Below are 22,112 nucleotides of genomic sequence, written 5' to 3' on the forward strand. Positions count from 1 at the left end.
TTGGAGCAATGATATTTGGGCGACGGTCCAGCCGCCGAACTTGGACCACCCCAGAATCGGGGCTTGAAAGAGTGACAGACATTAGTGCCACCATATGACACGAAATCAACCTGGACTGCGGTTCCCACAATGCCCCACTGTCATGTGACAGGCCCATCCAGGGGCGTGGCATCAACATTGTAAAAACGGGGCCAGGTGCACCAATCAGCTAAGCAAATGCCTCTGAAGAAGAAAGGAATCTTTTGAAATCGTCAGGCTCACTGCCAAACTGACTGTCTGATTGAAGCGGTCAGCAACAGACCGGTTGTACCCTGAAAATAAATGTTTGCCACCTACCTTTGTGTTCGAGTGCTGTTCAAGCGTGGACAAATTGGAGCAATGATATATATATATATATATATATATATATATATATTCACTGAAAAAACCATAGGTTTCACACATGTTATAGTTAGCTGGACATTTCACTCGTAAAAAACCAATGAAATTCCCCCGTTATAGTTAGTTCAGCTAACTATAACTCGCGCGCCCGCAATCCACTGCTGATGACGTCACATATTACATCACTCATGAAATGGTCAGTGACATCACTCATGACATCACTGATGACATCTCAAATGACATCACTGATGACATCATCCATTGAGTATGTGTTTCTGAACAATTTTAATATGTTTAATATATATATAGGGAAAGGCCTGTTGAAGAATGAGTGGGTGTACAAGTGTGTAAATGGATGATTTTCTGTGGTGCGTAACTGACTCTATAAGTGAGTCATTAAATGTATCTTACTGCAGACTAGTAAGTAAACTGTGTAAATGTCTGTATGTGTCTTTATGTTGGTGTATAAGTGGCTGCATGGTTTTGTGAATGGCTATATGAGTGTCTATATGAGTTATTGATTGCTTGTCTCAGTATCTGTATGGGTTCCTGAGTGTTTGTGTGGGTAGGGTGTGTGTAACTCTATGCATAGATGTGTGAGTGGGTGATTCTATGGGTGCATGGGTTTAAGAGTGCATCTGTGATGGACTGTATGGTTGAGTGAGTGTATGTATGGATGTGTTAGGGATTGAATGTATAGCTCAGTGGTACATTTGTGACTAACTACATATGTGAAAGGCAGTATATATGCGTGTAAGAGTATATAAGTGGGTAGATGTGAGAGTGTGTGATTGTGACTGTATGGATGAGTGTGTGCTTGTATCAATGATTCTATAAGAGCATAAGAATGTGATACTATTTTTATGAGTAAGTGAACTTGAGTGTGTATAACCGCATAGGTGAGTAAATGGGAGTGTGATTATTTGCATGACTGAGTAGGTCTGAGAGTACCTCTATGGATGATTGGTAGTGTGTCAGTGTCTATATAGGTGTATAAATTCATATGATAGTTTTGTATGGAGTGACTGTAAGTATGAGTGACTGTACAGGTGAATGAGTAGAGGTGTATGTAGACCTAAGAGTTAATAAGTGGGTATGTAGTTATTGGTATTGCAGTATGTATGGTTTTGAGAATGGAACTCTTTAATTTTGAGTCGGTGTATCAAAGGTTATATTAGGGTGTGAGAAGATGTGGTAATTTATCACATGGATGACGTCATCAGTGATGTCATTTGAGATGTCATCAGTGATGTCATGAGTGATGTCACTGACCATGTCATGAGTGATGTAATATGTGACGTCATCAGCAGTGGATTGCGGGAGCGCGAGTTATAGTTAGCTGAACTAACTATAACAGGGCAATTTCATTGGTTTTTTACGAGTGAAATGTCCAGCTAACTATAACATGTGTGAAACCTATGTTTTTTTCAGTGAATTTGCAAGGTTTTTTAAATGCTAATTCCTAACGATAACGTGTGTGAAACCTATGGTTTTTTCAGTTAATTTGCAAGGTTTTTTAAATGCTAATTTATCTATGTATTATTATATTTTTAAAATATTTATTTTACAATAAGCTACCTATATATATAGTTATAGATTAACTTTATCCTGTAATATGGAATGGCTCATTTTTTTTTATTTTTTATTTGGATAGAGTTGAACAGCATATTTAATATCTTCTATAATTTTAATCACTTTTAATTATTTATTTTTTTTGTTAAGTGTCACGGTGCGCGCACGGTGCGCACATGCGTATGTGCTCCGTGTGCGCATGCGTACGTGCTCCATGTGCGCATGCGTACGTCGTGCGTGCTCCGTACGGGCGTGCTCCGTACGCGCATGCACGCGTGCTCCGTACGCGCATGCGTGCGTGCTCCGTGCGCGTACACGCATGCGCGCGCGTTCCGTACGCGCATGCGTGCATGCTCCGTATGCGTACGCGCATGCGTGCGTGCTCCGTGCGCGCACGGCAAGTCATGGGATTTAGAAACAACACTTTTTATTGGTTTATAGTAGATTCAGTTCCAGAAACTTCCAACACCACACCCACTTCCCTCATTATTACTTCTGATTCCCTGGGAGAAGGAGCTGAGCAGCTTTTCCAGTACTCCAGTACTTGAGAATGGCAGAGCAGCAGTCATCTTCTGGGAGTGAGCAGGAGACCCTTGTGAGACAGAGACAAAGGAAACAGAAAGACTCTTTTATATGGCAATTTTTTACATTTCCAGAGGGGCAGAAGAAGGTGAATGCTCCAAAAGTCACCTGCACTCTTTGTGATCGTGTCTTATCAAGAGGAGATCCTAAAAAGAAATACTCTTTTAGTATCTTCACTATGATCAGGCACGTTAGAGATGTGCATCCTGTGGCTTATGCTCGAGCTGCTAGAGAAAACCCTCCAGCAGCTCAGCTGAGCACTTCCGCAGCAGCTCAGCCGAGCACATCATCGGCAGTGCAGCCGAGCACTTCATCTGCGGCGGCAGCTTCACCTGCTTCTGTTCCTCTGGATATACACCCTCTGTTTAAGAGGGTGCATGTACGGTGCAATGCGTGCAATGCTCTTCTCTCTTATGGGGACACCAGCATTCCCCTAATAGAGAGCAAGATACAGCAGCACACGTGCGGCACCCTATAATTTTTGCCATTTTTTTTGTTCCTCTGTCCCTCTATTAACACAACGGCTCTTTTTAGAGCCACCTAACATCTAAACACCTAAATTAGATTTTTAATACTATTTTTTTAATGATTTTTTTTCTGCCGTACGCGCACCGTGCGCGCACCCCGCGATTTAAAAAGAAAAAAAAATGTTTTTTTCACCCTTCATGGTCCTTCAGGGACCCCCTGACAAAATCTAGGGGGTCAGGAACTCTGTACCCTGCCCCCTTTTCACGTTCTCCACCTTTCTTTTTTACTGTAACACACAAAATGGCGGCCGACACTTCCTGATTTCTACCGATTCGAATGTTGACTGACATGAATCCACCAATCAGAATTACGCTCGCGCACGGCACCGTGCGCGCACGGTGCGCGGCTATAGATAGTTATGTGCTTTTAACTGCAATTTTCTCAGGAACTACTGAACAGATTGACACCATATATGCAAAAGGCACATCCCTGACCTGAGGACTACCTCTTTGCAAATTTTCAAGTAATTCTGTTCAGCCGTTCGGGCTGTACCTTCGACTAAAGGTCCGATGGGAAAATGCATGGGGAAAATGCGTTTTGGGACCCCCCTTTTTCTCAGCCCCCGCTTGACGAATCACCCCGAGACTTCCAGGGTAGGAGCTGAGCGGAGCGCCCCATTAGTTTTGAAAATTGCGCGAGGATCCGTCAACTGGCGCCAAAGTTATTCAAAATAGAATTTTCAGATTTCCTATGGAAACACGGTCCTAACTATAACTATCTACTGGCGACCGCCAGTAGATAATATACACATACATACACACATACATGTATTTACATATATGCATTTTGGTCTATTTTTTCATGTTTATATGTAGCGAACCCCCTAACCACCGTTTTTTGTAGCGTGAAAGGTATACCCCTAACTTCCTTCTTTAATTTTCTTTGTTTTATAAATTATTCCATATTTATAAAGTTACATTTAGTATATTTTATTCAAATTTTACAAATCTAGTTTCTATTAAAAAAATATGTATATTTAAATGAAATATTGCTCTAGCCTCATTCCATTTTATTATATATTTTAATTGCATAATTATCTTTACTTTGAACTAAATTAGTATAATTATTTAGAACGTAATCAATACTATTAACAATAAATCAAATAATTTATATCTACCAGGTTATGTGATTTAATTTTAACTTATCTACTATGCTATATAAATTAAAATGAATGTAATTAATTATTAAAATCCTAACTATAAATTAAAATGTATTGTTTACATTTACATAATTTTGTTTTATTAATAAAATCATAACTAATTTCCTGTATACATGACAGTAAACAAAGCGAACACAAGAGAATATAGATGGAGTGCTGAAACTTTTCAGACACTCACCCCAAGTCACAGAGCTGGGCTGAATCCATCATCGTTTTTTAGCTCACTTCGCCAACCCAGTTCAGACCCAGGAGTATGGAAATCAGTCTTTTTTTTTTAAATATCTTTTTTTATTGGCATTTGGTATTTTCACAAACAAATATGTCATATTTTCCACATTACAATACATATGGTACACCTTTTCAGGGATTGGCGCTGGGTGAGGAAAATAGACACATACATTGAAAATTAAATAACATATCATGGGTTCGTCTTTACATCAGATATCCTAAGCATATTAGGTACCCCATAATATCTCGTAATGTTCACAGCTCGACATGTGCCTCACCCACTTTTCTAAGGAAAGGAAGATCAAAACGTCAAGCAGTAAGGAAGGCTAGGCCATTCCATTAGTAGGAGCCCGTTGTACATGCGGGAGTGGCAGTGTTACATGTCTAGGCTTCGTTAGTCACTGTATTATTAACCCTCAATTCCCAATTACCTCCGAGAAACATAAAAATAAGTACAGTTTGATTGTGTAGGATAACTGGCGCCAAAGTATTCAAGCAAATACATACTGAAACACAAGAGAGTAGTCTCTGTGTCTCTTCCTATTTTTATAAACAAAACTTTAAACCAAAAAGGAAATTAGTCTTGACCCTGTGCCTCATGGGAACAGTCCAGCCCGAACTACCAAGCCAGGTCTTCCCTGAACCGTAAACAAGCATCATGGGACCGGTTTCTGGGTAATACCCTTCATCAGCCAGGCTATCCTGAATCCAGGAGCAAAGTGAGCAAGGGACCCACATCTGGGCATACCCTGCCAGCTTAGGGCAGACATAGCAAACATAAGGAGATGATGGACGGAGTGCTGAAACTTTTCAGACACTCACCCCTAGTCACAGATCTGGGTGGAATCCATTATCATTCTTTAGCTCACCTCGTCACCTCAGTTCAGACCCTGCTGTACGCAAGTCAGTCTTGACCCTGTGCTTCATGGGAACAGTCCAGTCCGAACTGCCAAGCCAGGTCTTCCCTGAACCGGAAACAAGCATCCTGGGTCTGGTTTCTTGGTAACACCCTTCATCACCCAGGCTAGCTCGAATCCAGTGGCAAAGTGAGCAAGGGACCCACGTCTGGGCATACCCTGCCAACTTAAAGGCAAACAAAGAAAACAAAGGGAGGCAGCGGAGAATTTTGTGGGAAGAGAAAGAAACATAGTTAACTCTCAGGTGGGCCATGACAAACCTGAGTCTGTTGGACTGCAGTGTGTTCACCTCTGGGACGTACAGGAAGAAATGGCTTTACAACTAGTTGGTCCTTGGAATGGAAATATTCAGAATCTTGAAATGTTTGAAGCCTGAGTGGTTGCCCCCCCCCCCCTCTTTCTTTCCTCCTTAACCTTCAACCAGATTTTTACCCACTACCAACTTTCAAACTGTATGCTGGAGTGGCTAGTGCAATTAGGCCTCAATAAAAAAAAATGAAAGCAAACCACTACACATCTCATTTGGGGTCTTAAGCTTATTCCAACTTGATGACAATTAGGATTTAGAGATCAAGCAGAAGCCTGATATACCTATAAACCTAACCAGTGTTTAATTTGGAAAAAGATAAGTGCCAGGGCCCTTCTCAGGAAGCCACTGATTCTTGTACTACCCACTGCATCTGGCAATGACAGTAACAACACAACTACGAACCAGCACACTCCTACAAGTGAGATAATTCACAGTATCCCAGCGACCTAAAGGTATAGGAATAGTGTGGTGACCGGTAATATTTTTTCAGGTATATTGAATGATTAAACAACTGTTGTGCTAATCTCAAGATTAGACACCAGTGCTATCATGTGGCTCACCGTCATAAGAGCCGGTGCTGAGAATTAAGGGCCAGTGCCGAGCACAGGAAAACTACCAGCTCAACTTAAGCACTGAATCCAACAGGACCAAAGCAGTAACAAGATAATAAAGGAATTTGGCAAGAGACTATCCAACTTATGTAGACCAGTTATTCCTCCTCAGTTTCACGAAAATGTACAGCTGTTTCACTCAAATGGAATTGTGTTGGCTAATATTGCACACCTAGCACCAGGTCCCATTTAACCAGAGTCTGTTCCCTTGAAGTCAGCAATTCCATGCATGGTCTTCATAGGAAGAGCTCCCTTGTTGCTGTTGCAATCACGGAAGCTGTAAATGGAGCGACAATCTTTACTCAAAACAGACCAAAGCGTTTTTGGTAAAATAATTGAGAAACTAGTGCCAGAGGTTTTAACTACACAACAATTTCAAAAGATTGAACAGCGACAACAATGAAGCTTTTAAGCCATAGTTCTAATATGCATTACGCAAAGTTATGTCCACACCGACTGAGGAGTACAGAGAATGGAAGGAATAGAAAAAAGAACAAGGCACCCACGCACATGCAAGGAGTATTGAAAAACTCACAATAAAAGTAGATCAACAGAAGCCGTTAGTTGATACGCCAAAATTAGCCCCACGAACAAATGCACACTTTATACCAAAGTTCATATAGTTGACTTTTAATGTTTGGTCGAACGATGTTTTGAGGTTGGACCTGGGACTGGGGGTTCAGATAGTTTCTAATTTTGTTAACATGACAGGCATTTCTAAATTGCTATGGTCATACATAGAGTCTTGCTTACGCTCACACCTGGAAGTACTACAACATAAGATGCACTCCCATGGCCTCTACTTGGCCAATAGAATATAACCACCTGGAATGTCCGGGGAATGGGCTCAATTCACAAGTGCCACAGAATATATGCCCAACTGCGCAGATGCAAGGCACATATAGTATATCTACAAAAAACACAGTTAACCAACTCCGAGGCTCTCAAACTCATGAAAAATGGAGGGGGAAATATTTTACACATCATAATCAGCATTTGCACAGGGGCTGTATCGATAAGAGCAGGGGTCGGACGTACTGCTCAGAATCATTTAAACACCAAATAAAGAGCAAGACATGTTTTTAATTTGGTACTGGCTGACTGGGCAATGTACCCATGGATTTTGGGAGGGGATCTTAATGCAGTGTTAGACGCCGAATTAGACTGCTCATCCCCCTCCCCCCCCACCCCCCGACGGGCACGGCCTTGGTTCACCAGGCTAAGGCCTTCCAGACTTGGACTCAGGATGGGCACTTCCTGATGCTTGGTGCAGCCAGAATAGGGGCATGCGTAAATACTCTTATTATTCCCCACTGCATGCACTGCATACCCACTTGACTGTATACTGTGCACCACCACGCTCCTGACTCACATAACTCATACCATCTACCTTGGGAAAACACTCTCGGATAACAACCCCCTGAAACTCACTCTGTCCTGGGGTCAGAAACCCACACCGGTGCCCACATGGAGGCTACCCCTGTCTTTTAGAGGATGGGGCATTCCGTGATACTATAGCCAACACCATAGACAACTACTTCACGGAGAACACCAACACAGCATACTCAACCTTGACAGAGAGGGAAGCATTTAAAAGTTGTAATAAGAGCGACATTGTTCAGTACAATAGTAAGAGCACGCAAAACGGTATGTCATGAGCTGAAGCGGGTGGAGGCGAGATTGGGAACACTGGAACAGGCCGGGCAATACAAACAGCCAGGGCAACAGAACTCCAGACAGAACGGATTGAATAAGCAGAACTACAGGAGTGCCTGCACGTAATTGATCACCGATTTTAATTGCATGCAGAAGCCGATAAATCAGGCACTCTACTTGCCCAGCTGATGAAAAACGCCCCCCCTTCCTCGGTCTCCATACTTGAAATTAATACACCAACAATGGTACCACCCAAACTGGGATTAATGACGCATTCTGTGATTATTACAAGACCCTATATGCGGCCATTCATGTGGCGGGCCCCAGGCAATTGCTGATGATTTAGACATTTTATATCTCCCGCAGATTACGGCTGCAAACACTTGCAGCACTGGTGCCCGCCACAGAGTTCCGAAAGGCTATCAGAGAACTTCCCTGCACTAAAACCCCGGGCAAAGGGGTGCTGCCTCCTACTATGGTACAGGCACTGGAGACCTCGCTGCCAAAGCCTCGCAGTGATTCCCAGGTCCCTATCGCAATAAAATACTGAATACAAAGTATTGAGTAAGGTGCTGGCTTGCTGACTCCTCCCATTCTTGCCTAGACTCATACATGTGGACCAAAGCAGCACTGTACCCGGGAGGTATCCCCATTGGACTTACAATCTATTCGGTGTGAAGATGACAATTTTATAGGCCAAAAACCTCCAGGACAATTAACAAACAGTAGTCCAAACTTTCAGACTCTTCGAGAAAATTTCTGTTCTGGCAGTAAATGTGGATAAAATCCTACATATTTTTATTTGAGGATAATCCCCTGACTCGGACTGTCACATCTGGAAACAAGATAATCAAAGTGGCATCCAACACATTCAGATACCTAGGGATTCAAGTGTGCTAGAATACTCAGGCTCTTTCTTAGGGGAATCTCCAGAAAGCGATTACCTCACTATGCTCCCTGGTATCATTTTTGACATTGCTTCCTCTTTCCGTAGCCGGGTGCCTCGCTATATCGAAAATTGTGATGCTCCCACCCATACTGTACTTCACTAATCTGCCAGTAGTAGTCCCAACGCACTATTTCAAATTATTGCACACAATCCTGACAGACTTAATATAGGGAAGTGGCGGAAGGCGTATAAGCTTTGCAAAGCTGCAGTTGCCATCGACAGCGGAAGAATGGGGGCACCAGATTTCAAATCGCACTGCATAGCAGGCCGGCTGCAGTGGCTTTCGTACTGGCAAGCTGGCCAAAATCTGAAAGAAATAGCCTACATGCCTGGCATGCTCACTCAGGGAACACTATACAAACTACTTTGCCCTGTGGTACGCGCCCCCTCGGAGGCTACATTGTTACTAAAAGTTGCCCTCATTTAGTGGAAAATGGCCATGAAATATACTGGGCAGACAGTCCCCTACGCTCCCCAATATACCTCTACTAGGTCTCCCTATCCCAACCGGCACACTAACACAGGGTCGACTACACATGTGGGAACTAGCAGGTGTGACAACGGTGGGGCACTATTGGGGAATGGTTTGATGATGAGCCATGCAGACTTTGTGAGCGAGCAAGTTTACTGCCAGACTGACTGTTCCTAACACATGCAAATATTATACAATATGCTAAACTACATTGGGCCACTGAAGGAGCAGAACCCACAACACACAAATTAATACAATTGATATATTTAATGGGTAATGGTAGACACTTGATACAGTGGTTATAACTAGGCCTTTGAACACACTCCGCGACATCACTATCACAATTGCGGAACCACTGGGAGCTGGACATGGCCAGGGAACTGCGAGATAACGAATAGAATGCTGCTCTTGAATTTCCTAAAAACAAGTTCACGCAATTCCAGATTCAAATTCATAGAATATACGATTATACATTGAGTCTACCTCACACCCCACAGACTGCACGCTATGTTTCCTAATGTCTCTGCAGCAAGTCCTGGATGCCCTAATCATGATGCGCATGTTATGGGCCTGCCCAATCGTTTCCTCCTACTGGACGCGGATTAGCATAACATTGAAGGAATAAACAAGAGGGACTAATTGGAGCACAGCCGAAAGGTGTCTTTCTGGGCTATACCCATGCCCAAAAGGCTATAAAGGTACAAGCGAGGTCTGCAGACTTGGCGCTCCGACTAGCTAAACGCCTGATAACTAGAAGGTGGAAACGACATCCCCTTCTGATATATTAACTCGGAGGGAAGAAGGGAAACAATGGGATACAGTGTAAAGTGATGTGCTCCACCGAGAGGAATATCGTGGGCTGCGGAAAAGACCAATAACCATGGACTGGGCTACGCTGCTGCAATGCTTGAAAGCCATGGACCTGCCCAGTATCTGACCGATGTAACCTGTAGCTCCTTGTTGCCTGTGGACACCGTAAACACCTTTGTGGACTTGCTTTATGTACAAGCCAAGCATAATGGAATGAGTGTCCTATACACGGATGTATAAAAACAGGTGTACTTTAACACACGAGCAGATTCCCCAAAATGCAGTAGAATGGGTGATCATGTATGTACAATGTTTGATAGAAGGATCAAGTGTCAAAGCAAGACGAACTTTCGTTTCTAAGTCTAAATGATGTATGCAATCAGTTGGGGTGGTGGGGTGGGGGGGGCTGTTTAGTTTACCAAGTTAAGCGGTTTATAACGCAGACGACATTGTCAACTACTAAGCACGAAATGTCACACTCCACAATGCTAATATGCCTTCTGTTGACCATAATATGAGATATAAATAAACAACAAGGTAATGTATGGTCATGAAGGTTATGCTTTCGACGTAGTAAACCAATGTACATTCTTGTTCTGGCACAGGCTTGCACAAGTCAGACCCGTAATAATTAGACATACCCCGACCTCTGATAATATGCATTTGTTTTCATAACAATCGGTTAGGAATCATGCCAACTTGTGATCTTTACTAAGTTCAACAATGCTGGAAATTCTGGATGATGGACATTATGCTGAGGGGTGCCATGTACACATATTGCTTCTACGAGGAATCTTACCTTGTCCAGGGAGAAATGGTCTAGAAAACTGGGGCATGACAGAAATCGATGTTAGTCCAGGGCGGATATTTTTGATGCTTGATAACTGGAGTGGTAACGGTGACTGAACTGGAGACGTTGCTGGGCTGGGTAGCTGTGGGCTATGCTGAAAAATCGGAAACACATGAATTCCAAAGGCAGGCATCACATATATAGCGAAAGGACTGTTCAAATAAAATGAATGCTAAACCTCTCAAACATATTTAATTCAGAATGTGTACAATTCTAATAATCTTTTAGTTTATTACCTCACTCATCTCAGGTACCGCTTCCCATCATGAGGTAGCTTCATAGTCATGTTATCAATAATTGACGCAACAACCGTGAGCAGTTCGTTTTTTACATTTATTTTTTGCAGCTGTAGGGAAATGCTCTTTGAAATTTTATCTGGAAACTTTTTGTTTGGATGAAACTGCTCCACTTAAAAATAAGTTGGAATGAAGCATCTCTTGACTCAAATAAAAATTTTGATAGAGACCACATTTTTATAATTTGAGTGAAAGGCGTTCTAAAGCTGCCTTCAGGCATTATTATTGGCAATACATAAAAACATAAAAAACAATAAATAGGGATTCAAATATACACGGAACGTAAAATCTTTTAGCTTGCTAACTCATTGAGAAGTAATTCTAAATGTCACTCAATTGTTAAGTTCATGGGAAACTAAATGTATCAAAATAAACATACTTTTTTAAAATTAAACTATACACAATTTTACTAAGCCAAAATATATCAAAAGCACAAACTTTGGCATACCTGCGTAGATGGGTCTATACTACTAAAATCTGTGGATTTCTGTCCTCTTTGATGGTCACAATAATATTTACTTGGCTTCCAATGTGGAGGTGAATGGGGTCGCGGCGGGGCATTATTAGGTAGACTAAGCTGCATCATCACCATCCCTCCCCCTGGAGGAGGGGGAGGAACACCTAAGGAATTAAAACAGGAAATAAACAGTTCAATAGGATGCCATCATCAGTCCACAATGTATGTAGCTTGTGTGTTTCAAAGCCCTAGAAAGAGTGATCCTTAGCAATGATGGGCCAAGGCAGTCTTTTATCTGTTCATTATGCTGAGTAAGAAACAATCGCAATTAACAGAGGTCTCAAGCAGCGGCGGGAGATAAAAAAACACAAATATTATGAGTGAGCTGATGCCTTAGACATGGCACAGGGAATCATGCTGTCGAATGCACTGAACAAGGTCCTTTGGGCAGAACCAGGCCACATGCAGGTAGAACAACACACAAAAACGTAATCAATTCAAACCTCCCTCCAACTGTACTTCATGGAGAACATAGCTTGAAATCTCACACAACTAGACAACATTTCTAGACAGGCATCTACTTGTACCCCAGCTTCCCCATCACTCCTTCATAAAAGCTACTGTCGCACACAACAGCACTTCGCATGCTGGATATTGACGCTATCTGAAACAAATAATTACCCGGCGACTATCTGACATGCGTTGTACATAAAGGATGCATGTCATTAAGCTTTAGGTTTGCAACACAGACTGAAATTAAGATCATTATGTTACTAGGTAAGGCGATTCACCATTCTTTGGGAAATTCATCTTTATAAATAAGGCTCCCTGTTTTCCGTTTTTACTGATTTTTACAGATAAATACAGACAGAAAAACATTTATTTTCTTGTCCGTATTTATTTTTAAATGTGGCTAAAAACGGAAATTGGGTGCTTTTTGAGTGATTTTAAATACACTTTGCCATGACTGCCAGGCCAATAACTATGTGGATTGATAGATAAGGGGGTTAAAAAAGAAAGGAATTTTAGTAAAGAGACTTAAACAGCACTAGATATGCACAAGGCTAGTACTGAAATGTGCTCATTTTCGTATAAGTGCATTGATTTCTCTTCTGTGGGTGTTCATATCACTGAAACCTGGCAGGCAATCAAGAATGACTGCATATTTATAGGTTAAATACATGGGGAAATTTACCAGTTTCAACCTTACTGTTTTTATAAAACGCATAATAAATATGGATAAAAACAGATAATGACGACAACAAATAAATATGGATAAATACAGACGGAAATGTCAAAACAATAAATACCATAAAACCGGAAGCCCTATATTATAAATCAAAAAGCTTGTTAATGAAACTATATATGCTACTATTTTCCATAAACACTATTCGTTTCTGGTTACAGACTAGTGATGCTATGTGCCCATAAACCTGTTTTGCATTGCTTTCGTCATCCTTTGCGTGTAACTATTAACACTTGTCATATGTGCTACTAGTTCCTCCAAACCTGTACAGTGCTGTCCTTGCAGTTGCTGTGCGTTGCAGGGTGGCGATGTGCGAGTAAACTGCATTTGTTCTGAGCCTGGAGGCTGCAAATATCCTACCGATGAACTGTGAGAAAAGTCAGGAGAGAAACAGAAGTAGTGTGTATTATTATGTTACAGTCTTGCTTCTGAATGATATAAACACCACATTTGCAGGGACTAATCTTGTCCTAAAGAGGCTTCCCTCCAAACCATTAACTACTCTGAACAACTGTACATAACACATGATTCACACTTAAATTAACTGGATTTTACAATTTCGAATTCTTTTAGAAGGCACATTCTTTCATTACATAACAGGACATAAATGCAACATTTTATCGAAAAGTGCTTGCCTAAACAAGAACCTTAACATTACAAAAATATAACAAAGCGTTAATATAACAGAATTGGTCTTTTTAATGACAACTATTGGGCTTACGGCAAACAAAGGTCCAACATTACATTCTGGCACTGGTTCAGTGCCACTAGCATGAGAAGTGAACCAAAAGTTTAAGTTTCTCAAACTAAAAGGTAATTTTCATTGATGATTCAGTGTCAACGTGGAAGTCCGCTAGGTGCTTGATGAAATTACAGTGGCCATCGGGTGTCCAGAAATCAGTGTCTGGGATTAACATAATTTAACTGATCTTAAAAACCCTTTAAGGTCCCAAGTGATTTTTAACCTTTGCAAACGGAAGCAGGGACGGCCCAGAATTCAATGACTTTTGGCTTGGCATACACTCGATCTCAAGATTTTACAAGTTTCCACCAGAAATTGAACATTGGGGTTTAGCAACCAAACAAAGAACAAGCATTTGCAATGCAACAGGTCTCGCATTTATGTTAGTTTGAGCTATTGGCATTGTAAATGACAGTGCCTTTTATTTATGTATTGGTTTTTCGAAACAAATGTAACGCATTGTCATTTACAATGCCAACAGCTTAAACTGGCGTAGACCTATTGTATTGCAAATGCAAACTGCTGATATTCTACAGATTGCTTGCAATGTAATGCACGAGGGACTGTTTTATATCGCAAAAGGATATTGAATCATCACACATGAAATTCTGTTTTCTCGAAGATGCACTGTATGCAGAAATAGTGGGTTTTTGTTCTTTTTCACACCATCAGCCATATTGGATTTTTTAACTTGTGTTTAAATACTGGAACTGTGACTACAGTACACGGCGGTTACTTCACTTTGTGAAGTTAAGTGGTATTGCAGTAAAATACCTAGGTTGGAGCATAAGATTACAGAGGGAGATCAAAAACAGAAAAACAAATAAACAAAACCAAGGAAAAGTAATTTTCCTTATTATGTGTTATTACAGTTGTCAGTAGGTGGCAGAGGCAAGTGCAGAACTGAAAGCGGTTATTAAAATATATGTGGTGCTGCTCCTCACCAAGTATCTGATGCTCGAAAACATTGTGCCTTATAAATAGTATATATGTCAACAAAGCTAATAGCGGGCACGTAAACCAAACTGGAAGACAGACATGAGGATCTTAAATGGATTTATTTATAACAGCACTGTTATGGAGGGACGGTGAATCAAAGCCAAAGTGATATGAAGGCTGAAGTGATTCCGAGCATCATTGCAGCTGCATTCAGGAAGCGGGATTCACCGATTCCCCTGGGGGTCACCCAGGGACGAAGGACAGTGTGAGGCAATGATCAATATGGAAATGGCAAATTCATGGAAAAGAGAGAGAGGAAAATTAGCCTATTTTTAGGTCTCGCCTGCCCCAGCGCATGCGCTGGTCTGGCGAGACTTTTTGTGAGGGCTCACAAAAATGCTACCATGGCCAGCCTAGAGCTACAGTGCATGTGCGCGGGCGTGCGCTTAGGAGCAGAGGCTGGCAAACCTCGTCATGCTCAGTAAGCGCCCGCGATCACTTTCGCAGCGCCCCTTTGATGTTCTCGTTCAAAGAACATCAAAGAACCTGTTGTTGTGTTAATGCTTTGCTGCGCCCGTTCGACTTACAATGTGCTTTCTCTTTCCACAAACTCGATGCTTGTGTTCCTTTATTTTGAGATGCTTTTAGTATTACTGTTTTGTGACTTAAAGAACATTAAGGAAATGTTACTGTGAAACCGGACAACGTTCACAGTGTTTATTTCTGATCGCAGCGGCTGCTTCATGTCCGTTGCACCATTCAGGGAGTCCTTTCGTTGGCGCTTTCACGAGGACATGATGAGGAAGCTGGAAACTTTTGGCACATTCTCTTTAAAAGCACAGCATGTTGGCGACTGGTTAATCGATTAGACCTATGTAGCGCTTTAGATCTCAAAGCACTATGGTGGGTGCAGCAGTTTCAACTCATGAAATATGGGGTGCAACTCACAAGGAGGGGGCAGGTTTGAGTGCACATTGGCTGCAATCGAACTCTTAAGATGATGGGCTGTGTGTATCCATTATCAGCACTCAGTCTTCGCCAAGTGATCTTGTTTGCTTTGTTGTTGTGTTAATGCTTTGCTGCACCAGTTTGACTTACAACGTGCTTTCTCTTTCCACAAACTCGTTGCTTGTGTTCCTTTATTTTGAGATGCTTTTAGTATTATTGTCACACACACAACCACACACAACCATAGACAACCACACCCACACAGCCACACGCACACAACCACACCACTACACACAACCACACACACACACCCACCCACAACCACACACCCACACATACACACACACACACAACCCCACACACACCCACCCGCAACCCCCCACACATAACCACACACACACACACATATAACCACACACACAACCACACCAAGCATTGGCATAGCCAATAGGTCTCGCCTTTGGGACCTTATAAGTGTTTAGCCACGTAACAGTTGATGTGGTTGCACCAAGGATATTGTGCTGCAAAACGAATTACTTAGAAGGTCCCAAAAGAGAGACCTATTGGCTATGCCAATGCTTGTTTTGTGTTGAAAGAGATTCTTACGGGTTTGGGGAGGGGGGTGAGTGGGGTGAGGGGTTTAAACTAATTGCTCCTCTGTGCCACACTTTGATGTGCTCCAGAGGTGAGCGTGTGGCGAGTGTGGAGCCAATCAGACTGAGCCACGTACTGAAAGGCAAAGTGACAAGTCCAGAGGGTGACGAATGAGGCTCAGACATTCCAGAGTATTATTAATGAATGAGCCAAGAGGAAGAACGGTTGAAGCGTGGATAAATCCACAGCTGGACTAACACATAACGAAGAGAGGGAGAGGAGCACTCGCGCTGAGCTTCTCAGGGGGTTTGTGAGGTGGAGGAAGGCTCTTGGCACCTCCCTTTTAAAATGCATTATAAATGGAGCTAAACGGTTCGATTTACGGTACAATTTCCCAAATTAGTTAGTTAAAAACATAGGATACAGGCATCTTTTAAGAGACATTCATAAAATGTTCCAGTCTTTTGGGGCCTAGTGGCATTTCTTGACTGCATCAAATCATGGAGGTGCCCAGGAGGATACTGGGCACGGCTCATCTAAGGCTGCTTTTGTGGCTGGAAAGGTTGAGGCTCAGGCTCATATACAGCATCAGCCTCAAGCACTCCACTGCCTCACGCCTCCCAGAGGGGTACCCGTGCCTCATGTGACCAAGCAATGCCTAACACAGTACAACTCTGGTCTCCCAGAGTTCAGGCTCTAAAGTCAATGCTGCACGGCCAGTAAAGCAGCAATATGAATATTTCTATTTGTATGAAGTGGACGTCGTATTTCTTTAGTCTGGACCTTTGTTTTTTTTAGGTCTCGCGTGGCGTTGCAGGGCGGAGCCCTGCTCTGCCTCCACGAGAGATATTGTAAGAGGACTTTCAGAAGAGGGCTTTAAGCCCCGCCCCTCATTTCCATTGGTTGGCGTCACTGTTTATGCTAAACGGTGGCCTGTCATTGGAAATTAAGGTTTTCTGTTCACGCCCTCCCTCTCCGAGCCAGACTGGCTCACATGCTTTGCTGCTGTCGCAAAGCAGTTTCTTATCTTTATGGGGCCAAACACATGGCCGCATAAAGATAAGAGATCGATGCTTGTTTTTAGCTTTATTCGAGCAGCGTTGGCGCACAGCTGATGGCTGCCTTTCCTTTCTCGTTTTAGATGTACTCTAGCAGCGTGATGGTTGCCTTTCCTTCTTTATTGCCTTTCCTCCAAAGCAGACCCCTCCCACCTCCCAACACAGCGTGTCCGCACCTTTATTTAACACTGGCGCTTCCGCCCTTCTAAAAGATGCTGCAGTTGGAGCGAGCATCATCACTTCAGGGCCTGCCTCTCTATCACGTGGATCATGTGAGGCCGAGCAGGCTGAATCGAAAGCAACCCGGCTGGCCATCTGTTGTTGTGCTGGTGGGGGCTGCAGGTGACGCCACTAGGGCCTCTCTTCCCCTTGCCTTGTTTTACTTGGAGGCAAGCGCGTGATCTTGTGCATTGAGTTTCTCCTAACTCAAGCAGGACGACGTACTATGAAACTGGACCGTTTTGTTCCACTTCCAGCCGCTCGGAGACAGACAGACAGACAGACAGACAGACAGACAGACAGACAGACAGACAGACAGACAGACAGACAGACAGACAGACAGACAGACAGACAGACACACACACACACACACACACACACGTGTTTTTTGCGCAGTTGCACATTCCTAAGTCATGATTGTTACACACAAGTGTACTTCCGAGTCTGTATTCTGGGCCCATCATAAAGAGAGCCTCTGTGCTACAGTTCTATGTAGACCGCATGCCTTGTTTTACAAGCAGCCCGTCACTTGTTTATTTAAGCTGCACGGCCGCCTGAGCTGGGATAATGGCGGATGTGCTTTTCTTTTGTTGATTGTTTATTTTTGACAGTGGGTTGTGTGAACCATCACTGGAACGAAACTCAGGTCCAGTGCGGTTTGACAGAAGCTTATTTGAAGTTAATATAGCATAAAGCCTTCGGACTCCTCCAACATGTGGGCCACGCCGTGTCGAACAGTCAAACGATTCAATCTGCAACTAAGTCTGCTACCCGCAGCTTTTACTTCAGCCTCCTACTTGTTTAATGAGTGAACCTGGTGCTTTCTGCTCCTTTATGGCCCCTGTCCTCTCTTACGAATATCACTGATCACACGGAAAGAACAGCAGAAGTGTTCCAATAATGCACGACTTTCACTTCTGAAACTACACATATTGAGGACTGCTCATTGCCATGAATTTACTGCCTTCCTATTGTATCCTATATTGATGTCTCACCAAATGAGAACTCGAGAGCACTGAGCACTGCAATTTCGAATTCGTAATTGTCATTGGTAGTATTATGTTCTACTTTCGAAATGAGAGAAGTACATAGCCATTGTGCATGAACACATATGCCCATATCTCTGAAGCCTTAATTAACAAATGAAGAGGAGAAAATGTGGATTTCCAAGGGAGACTTTATGCATGAATCCGTATACGATTATTAGTGCTTATAGGTGAACATAAGAAAATAAGCTCATATAGATAGGTATATTGAAACTGAGCGTGGGTGTCAGGTTTTGACTTATTTGTGATGACTCATTTTTTACAATGAACTTTTAAGTTTTGTGCTTTGTTGCCCGTAAGAGCAGCTCCTTGGCTTGAACGCAGATTTGTATTTGCCCTTATGGCAAGCCAAACATGCTGTCCACAATAAACCCATCATGCACCATAGTTAAATATTGCTTAGGTGGTCACACAAACGCGAGCAAAAATTCTAAGCATGAACAACTCCTAATCAGTTTTTAGTCGTACACAAAACACAAACTTCAAATTCAAGAAGTGTCCAAAAGTTACATTTTCTCACCTATATTCATACTACTTCGATTGACATCATAGATTGAACGGTCCAACCATTATGCTGTCTCAAATTCCTCCTGTGGAAAACTCAATTTCTTCCTTCCAGCACTGTTGTGTATGCATTACAGTGAAATTCCAGAAACTCTCCAGTGTCCAGGGGTCCAAAGTTAGTGTCTCAGGGGTGAGCATGCACCCTCTTCTAGACAAATATGCCTTCCAGTGGATTGCCTTGTCACTACTGTAAAATATCATCAAGGAAATCCCTGAGACTTCACTTTTGTAGGAAGTGTTTGTAAACACTAGGGAAGGTTATCCAAGGAATTATCATTGTGCCTTTGGGCCTGGGGCATTGAGAGCGGACTCTCATAACCTTTAGGAAATTCCTGCAAATTCCTATACCTTGCATGCATTCCCTGAGTCCCAGTCAGGGAGAGCGGGAAGGGGCAACTGGCTCTGTGCTCTCCGGCTCCAGTGCTACCTCTTGCCATCCGTCTGTCCCCCAGGCAATTTTAGAAATATTTTCTTAGTTGGTCGGGTTTTGGCGAGCTGCTGGCAATGGCATAGGTGGGGATTTCAGCATTTCAATGGGGCCCTCTCCACTTACAGCATCCCTTTCTAACTGGCTGCTGGATGACAGGTGGCAGTAAATCAAGGCCCCAAGCTGTAGTTGTCAAAATAACTGATGTGTTCATTAACACTGCCCTGGTGTTTAAGGTCGAGCCGGAGTCACACATCCATAAATAGAACCCATATTATCACTCATTCACTGAGTATGACTCCACTTAGTACGTTTTTGAAAATCTAGGGCGACCTGTAGCATCACAAACGTAAATTCTGTGGTTTTTAAAAATCAAAATTTGACACCAAGAGGTTTTATTTTCTTCAAAGTCATAACAAAGCCTTAGTCATCAGCAACACCCGGATTTACCAAACACAGACCAGATAAATTCCCACTAACAGTTTGAAAGTTTTATACGATTAGTGCAACCTACTGTACTGCCCAGGTATGTTTCATTGCATGCATCACTGCCTTACCTCGCAGTGGGCACTGCCCTCACTACAATAAGACGCACCACTTTTCCCCAATCATATGCTGTCTTTTCTCTCACTTTAATTGACCCACTCTCTTTCTCTTGTATTTTTCCTCATGTCTTTCACACCCTCCTCTCACACACCTGTCCCGCAGACAACGCCCCCCTTCTCTAACAATGTCTGCCTTCCTCTTTCTCTGTGCACCTCAAACACTGCAGGATATGCATGTTAATTTACACAAACGTACACAAACCTCTTTATAGGCTCCACTTATTATAAATGTAATTAAAGTTTATCAATAATTTAATGTATTAATCTTCAGACCACTCCTAACAGCTCACATACCACGTTCTCTGCCTAATCTACGGCCACAGTTATAATCACTGCCACACAGTCCATTGCAGTAATGTGCGATAATATAATGTATGGCTAAACACTTATAAAGTCCCAAAGGCGAGACCGATTGCATTGCAAATGCTTGTTTTACCTCAGCTGTGGAGACGAGTCTTAGAAGTCTTTGTGTTCTATTGACTAATATCAGCTGCCTCTCTCAGGGCACCCCAGCTAAGGTGGGATTAGCCTGAGTGAAATGTATGTCGTTAGCCTGACAATAAGGCGTGTACAATATTATGAAGCAGCACAATATATGTAACTGCTGTAAATCTCGATCATGTGGAACCAGTTACATATGCGTAGAGTAATCCGGATTCCTCTCACTGGTGCCTTGTGTCATGTTAAAGCTGAGAGCCATGCTGCCGCCGCACATCTGTTAAGAGAAGTATGAATCGGTGATACATTGTTATCCCGTGTCTAATAGCAACGTTTTATTCCAAAATCGCTAGGTTAGTGAAATATGGTCAAACAATGGTCAAATCCAAAAAGCAAAATTACATTGCATCTTTTGGTATTTAATGTGCGAGTGATTATTTCTTTTGTCATTTTGCAATGAGCATGGATTAAAGTAATTAAGCCTGGTAAACTGGATACAAATCAGATTACCGAATGGATAGAGTCCTGGTTGAGCCAGTCCATGAACAGGAAAGCAGTTCCCCAGCGCGTACACAGCGGCAAGCGTTACCTGGGGTTGAAGAGGCGAGGCTGGCACCGGCCTGGGGCTCCTCCGGTCTTCGGGACACTAGGCTCCTGGTGAAGCTGCACGGAGAATGAGCGAGGCAGCCCTTTCGGTTTTGAGCGCACCGCTCGGCTCAACGCTGACGTCCTGCTGGGCGGCCCCTCTCTCCAGCGGTGACGCAGCTGAAGGGAATCCAGATTACTGGGCAACGCCTGGCTTGACAAACAATGAGCAAGTGCCGGGTGGTGGTGGTGGGTGCAACACCGTGAAAAGTGGCGCGTGCATATTAAACGCATGTGAAACCAGGCACCATGTCAAAAACACAATAAAGTAGTCCCTACATTAAAAGATACTGCCCTGCAGCGTCAGTTAACTGTAGTTGGTCGATGCTGCTTCCTCCAGAAACGTAAGAAAACGGAAGTGACGTATCGGACCACCAGCCAACAATAAGCAAGATAACAACAGCAATGGCAGATTTCACCAATGGCAAGTAACAAAACAAGGAAAAACACCATGGGTGGAGTTTGACTAGTAATACGGATTACTTGATGCCTCGCAGAGGCAGCGCATGCGCTGTCTATGAGAGACCGAAAAAATGTAATCTCTAGAACAGCAATTGCTTGAGATCCAGCTCAAATGGTTCAGGAAACAGGACAGCCAGGTTCAGCCGAAAGGTTCAGACCCCAGGTGGACGCTTTGAAGGCATAGAACCACCAGGACCCTCCAAGACTGCCACGCCCAAAGGTGTGGGTCGTGACTATGCAGACTCACCAGTAATGATTTAGTAAAGTGTCTCTGAAGCTCCATGACCAAGACTGGTTTTGTACTGGTACTGCGCCAGCTCCAGCACTGGGACAGTGCATCAGATCCGGACAATGACTGATAGAAAGATTGGTTTCCGGCGCCTCGCCTACCGGGTAACCGG

At 43.0% G+C, this 22,112-nt stretch overlaps 1 protein-coding gene across 12 annotated transcripts in view; it reads right to left on the reverse strand.

Annotated features, from left to right (window-relative positions):
• R3HDM1 (R3H domain containing 1) overlaps positions 1-22,112 on the reverse strand; it is a 532,254-nt gene that overhangs the window by 64,362 nt on the left and 445,780 nt on the right. For all 12 annotated transcript variants that reach the window (XM_085645759.1, XM_085645754.1, XM_085645751.1 and 9 more), the window contains 3 exons: positions 13,288-13,391; positions 11,770-11,942; positions 10,975-11,119 (listed from right to left, as the gene is read on the reverse strand). In XM_085645759.1, coding sequence (XP_085501885.1) covers positions 10,975-11,119; positions 11,770-11,942; positions 13,288-13,391 — 422 coding nt within the window. The remainder of the gene's footprint in view (positions 1-10,974; positions 11,120-11,769; positions 11,943-13,287; positions 13,392-22,112) is intronic.

This window comes from Triturus cristatus, chromosome 3_1, assembly GCF_964204655.1.
Source record: "Triturus cristatus chromosome 3_1, aTriCri1.1, whole genome shotgun sequence".
NCBI lineage: Eukaryota > Metazoa > Chordata > Amphibia > Caudata > Salamandridae > Triturus > Triturus cristatus.